The sequence below is a fragment of the Triticum urartu genome, chromosome 3 (assembly GCF_003073215.2).
Source record: "Triticum urartu cultivar G1812 chromosome 3, Tu2.1, whole genome shotgun sequence".
NCBI classification, from domain to species: Eukaryota; Viridiplantae; Streptophyta; class Magnoliopsida; order Poales; family Poaceae; genus Triticum; species Triticum urartu.
In genome coordinates, this window is record NC_053024.1 from 331,844,283 (window position 1) to 331,849,549 (window position 5,267).

General features: G+C 43.7%; 1 protein-coding gene across 2 annotated transcripts; it reads left to right on the forward strand.

Annotated features, from left to right (window-relative positions):
* The first annotated feature begins 779 nt into the window (after nucleotides 1–779).
* Nucleotides 780–4,550, forward strand: LOC125543942. Of its 2 annotated transcripts, none has more exons than XR_007299145.1 (4): nucleotides 780–1,419; nucleotides 1,544–1,642; nucleotides 1,720–3,604; nucleotides 4,360–4,550. XR_007299145.1 is itself a non-coding variant. In XM_048707450.1 (4 exons), exons 1-4 carry the CDS (start codon nucleotides 1,141–1,143, stop codon nucleotides 4,398–4,400), a joined length of 537 nt encoding a protein of 178 aa, XP_048563407.1. In that variant the 5' UTR covers nucleotides 780–1,140; the 3' UTR covers nucleotides 4,401–4,550. The 2 variants fall into 2 exon arrangements, 1 of the variants encoding a protein (XP_048563407.1); XM_048707450.1 differs by having other exon boundaries at nucleotides 3,487–3,604.
* The last annotated feature ends 717 nt before the right edge of the window (nucleotides 4,551–5,267 follow it).

Below are 5,267 nucleotides of genomic sequence, written 5' to 3' on the forward strand. Positions count from 1 at the left end.
GAAAAAATAAAGAGCAAATTATGAGGCAGCTGCTGTTCAAATTTGACCCGGTTCCAACTGAATCGGAAAAAAATTGTCTTTTCACGAAAGGTGGATCAAAGTTTTTGACACCCAACCATTTGGTCAATTGTGCATTAAATATGGCCTAATATTTTAGAAAAATTATTTGGTCCAATTTTGCAACAAATATATGGTAGCTCCTTCACAAAAAAGACTCATTTTGGGCACTCGAAAAATGGAAATTGTTTTTTTTTCAGAAGAGGTGGATCAAAAGCTTTTGACATGCAACTATTTGGTCAATTTTACATAAAATATGGTCTAATATTTTAGAAACAATGGTGTGGTGCTATTTTGGAACAAATATTTGGTAGGTTCTTAAAAAAAGCATTTATGCACTCGGAAAATGGAAAAATATATTTTATGCAATAAAAATTAAAGCTCTATTTGGCAACATTGTTTGCCATTTCAATATGCACACTTATGCAAATACGAGATCATTTTGACGAACTATGCCATCATTATGTTTTAAAAAGAATGAGAGATTTGAGTCCAATTTTTTGAAATTCAAGCGCGAGACAGCCGACCAATGAGACGTGAGGAATCACCTTCACGCGGATCATCAGATTGGACGCAATATGAGCCGTCTATCGCGCACCCATCCAACAGTGGAGCTTCTCCCGAGTAACAAAAACCCTAACCTACCCACCCACCCTCCTCGATACCCGCCGCCGCCACCCCCCACCCACCCACTCATGACCCACCCTCTCCCCCTCCCCTTGATCCCCCAGATCCTGACCCACCCATTCTCTGTCTTCCCTCCCTCCCTCCCGATGCGGCTGCTCTCTCTCCCTCGACGCGCCGCCATCCGCACCTCCCAACGCGCCGCCGTCCTCCGCCTTCCCCCGCATTCCGCTCAGCCACCGCCCTCTCCTCCTCCCCCCCACCCTCCTCCATGGCGAATCCACCTCCAGATCGAGAAGGGGAGGCAGCGTACGTCGCATCCACGCACCAGATCAAGCAGTGGCGCTCCCAGATCGATCCATCTCCGTCGTCCTCGTGGTTGACGCCCATGTCCTCCTCAAGGACGGCCGTCTCCGTGCTCCACCACCACCCTTTCCCTCCTCCCTCACCGCATCTCACATGGCGCTGGGATCTTCCAGATCGAGCGCCGGCAGGGTAGGCGCCTCCGCCTCCCAAGTCCAAGACCCCGCCTCCGCCGCCGGCAGGGATCTTCCAGACCAGCGCAATGTCTTCCGCGTCGCTGACCATGCTGGGGTCGCACTCGCCGGCCTCACCGCCATCTTCCTCCACGAGCTGCAGCCCATCCTCGCCAACCACCTGCAGACCCAGACCGCCAGCACCGGCAACGCATGCGTCGTGGCCTGCGGCGCCGCTGCCGCCAAGGACCGCCTCTTCAAGGTACGCACACAACGCGCCCACCATCCTTGCCATTTCAGAGAGACCATATGCATCAGTCAGTATGGACACATCTGTAATTTCGAGTGTCTGAACATTGTTCCTGCTCTGTGTCTGTCTGTCTCAGGGATTGCAGGAGCAGCCGGGCCTGGTCACCATCGCCATGGAGGAGATCCTCCAGTTCACGGCGTCCGTCAGCGGCGCCGTCTGGGTGTCGTCGTACCAGGTGGTGCAGGACACCCACGTCTTTGATCTACTTGATCTTCTTGAGCCGTCAGGGTTTTTATCCGTCTTCCTTTGCAGGTTCATGTCAAGTCAGTTGAGGATTTCGCGCGGCTGGGCTGTTTCAATGAGAACTAGGACAAGCAGCAGCCCACCAAAGCTTCTTCCACCCAACAGCAGCCCACTAAACTGACTAGTTTTTCATGTCTTGTGTGAAATCTGTACCCTACTAGAAGATGCCACCATCAAGTTAATAATAACACTAAACTGGTATATGTAATTATAACCAGATAATTTATCGCATCGTACTATAAAAATATGTAATCAGTAAGCCTAAAAGCCGCTAAACTGGTATATTCATTATTTGAGTTCATTGGAATATAATAAGAAACAAAGATGAATCTATTTCTGCTATGTGCTTCCTTTGTGCATAGATGTATCTTCATGAGTCGCAAAACTATTGACATGCTTATTCTATAGTTGATTTTCCTAGGTTGTAGTTTGTTCCATATCGTGTTAGGTTGTATTGTATAATCTGCATTATAAGTGTAGTTTCTAATGTGCTTATGCTAGATTAATGCATCAACCTGACATGTTACAAACCTTGAGCCAGAACCTATGACATCTCATTTTAAATGGTAATCATTGTTGTTAAAATGCTACTGTTTGATTTCATACAAGTGTGTGCCCCCAACTATTGTATAGTTGTATCCATACTTCTGAGCATATTATTGTCTAGCCTCTTTTGTGATTAGTCCTCATTTTTAATGATGTTACCGTTTATCTAAGATCATTTGAAGTTTTGAGCTGGCGCCTAGCTAGCCTCTTTTGTGATTAGTCCTCATTTTGAATGTCATCCACACTATTTTTTTGTTAATTTTGTTCCTTGTATGAACAACCTTATAATTTTGGTGGATGCACGTGTGGGTGGCAGGAGGGCTAGTTCATGTAGCTTACTTCCTGTTTGTCATTTTGGTGGCTTGCCATTTTATTTACAGCATTGTGGATGATGCCATTATCCTAGTTTTCACATTTATATTAGTCACTTAAACAAGGCTGGGTTAAGTTGAGTTGTTCTGCTGCTGATGGCAATACAAGCCAATAGATCTCACATGCAAAAATTCAACAGATTTTGCTAGGTTAATGTTGAGTTGGCGCTGCTGCCTGCATATGCAAAAATTCAACAGATTTACAGCATTGTGGATGATGCCATTATCCTAGTAATGAAACAGATTTACAGCATTGTGGATGATGCCATTGGATTGATCAGTTGGCGTATATACAAGGATGAATACAGCCATTTAGTCAATTTCCATGATTGGTTTATTTGTGATTCGTTCTATCTCTGATGGTTACCTTCCTTGTGTCTGAACCTGTATGATAAGCTAATATATTTTCCAGAAATGACTTGGGAACTTGTTTGGTTCTGACTAGCCACCTATTACACAGCTAGTTCCATGAGTATTTAGTCTTCTGTCCCCTTTTCGGGTACTGATTTGCCACATAATGTTCATGATGCATCATATCTCATGTTGAAGTACTTTGCTGTGATGCTTTGTTTTGGGGTCAGTCAGTAGTACTCTGAATAAGAGCATAAACATATATGATTGTGTTATATTAATTGATTGCATGCCCTCTTGGATTCTGTTTTTGCCTGCTGCATGTGTGCTGATAGTTTTTGCATAGTGTTGGCCGCGGGGTCTGGCCAGCGATGTCGGGTCGTTGGTCGGACAGGCGATCAGATTTAGTTTTGGTACATTTCGTTGATTGCTGGTACTGTGTTGACGCAACCTCGAATGCCTTGCCCGTTACGCCGTTGCTCCTCTTTCTTATCTGCTTCGATTGCAGGTATGCAGAGCCAGATCGTGTGCCACCGTTGCTGAAGGGTGCTGGCCTACCCATCAGGCGCCCAGCGTGTGCGGCGCCATGTGCCGAGCCATCACCGTCGTGCCACCCCCAGCGCCAGGTACTGTGTGCAGCCTGATTTCCTTTCAGTTGTTCTGCTCTTTTCGTGTTGGCATTGCCTCACAACGTGTATAACCATCCTGAGGTTCAACTCTGGGAATGTTGCTTTGGAAGTAGGATGGAGTTTTGCATTGTATGATGAATGTTATAAAAATTATGTAGAAACATTTGTGAGGAGTACATGCTAGATAAAGAGTTACCATGGGATTCAAATTTCATTCTTCCCACATGCATGTTTAGTATGGTCAGATTCTTTTCTATGTTTACTTCAGTTCAAGCTTCTGCGCACCTAGGTTCACTATCTGCTGCTTGTAGGATACTTACTCCATGGCTGATAATATCAGCGCAATGGATAAATCTTATGTTGCACCCTGTCATTTGTTCTCAAGAGGCCAAGTGGTTTTCTGCAAAAAGCATAGAGAAGTATTGTAAATTCATAGGAAATAACAAAATTGTTTAAAGTTTATTTGGGTTGGATCTGTATATACACTATTTTCTTAAAACACAAACCTGTACATTCATAGCTGAATAGATGATACATTTTTTTTGGATCTATACATGCAATTTTTTGCACTGGATTGGTGGTTAGTTTTATGTACCCTTGAATTATAACAGAATAGCATTAATAGTGCTCTGATTTAGTTCTCATCAAAATCAACAGCCCTCTCTTGTGTTCCTATTATGAGAATTGTTCCTTCAAGGATATGTCAGAATGTGTACACTCTAATCTCTAATGATGTTTGTCTTTGTGTTCAGGAGCTCTAGTTCTACAAAATTTGAAGTTCGAAACCATATAGCTCTACTCAGCAAAGAGTCGTCTCTTCTGTTCGATGGTAATAGAATGTAAATATTGTAATATTGTAATAGTAGGCATACCTGGGTTGTAATAACTATATACAGATTGTAGTAGACTTAGTTTTATTTGATGAACTATGTTTGTACTGTTCTGTTTGAAATATTGATTATGTAAGTGATTTGAAAACGTGTGGAATGGAAACCTAACTTGTGGGATTCACTTATGAAAATAATCTAAGTAGTTTTGAATTTTCTGTCAAGTGGGCCCAATGTGTGAGAAGATGAAAAGTGGGACCAGCTCCAAAATATAATGGCCCAAACAATGTTAAAAGGCCCTGGCCCAGAAATAAATAAAAGGCTGAAATGGGCTTGGCCCGTGTAACTTACAGAAAATAAATAAATACTAAAAAGGCTGAATTAATGGGCTCGGCCCATATAAACACCGAATTGGACCGGGCTGAATTTTGTGCCACATCAGATTGCCACGCTCGATGCCTACGTGGCCTGGGGAGGTTGCTAGTGACCAAAACGCCACAGTAGACGTATTTTGGTCATAAACGTCTACGACCATTCCAGAAGAAAGGTCGCTATAGTCAGTTTATGACGGCCAGCTTTTGACCTTATGTTTTTGGTCACAAAAAGGTCACAAATGGAAATTTGTGACCATTTAGTGACCAATAATGGTGGTCACAAGTTGACATATTTCTTGTAGTGAGTCGCGATGACAATGAAAGATCAGGCGACACAGCGGTCAACGCCAGAATCAGCAACCCCAAGCCCGGTCAGTGGAAGAAGCCATTCAAGGCGAATCGAGATGAACCATCCAACCTCGATATGATATTGGACCGACCCTGCCAGATGCATGGCCA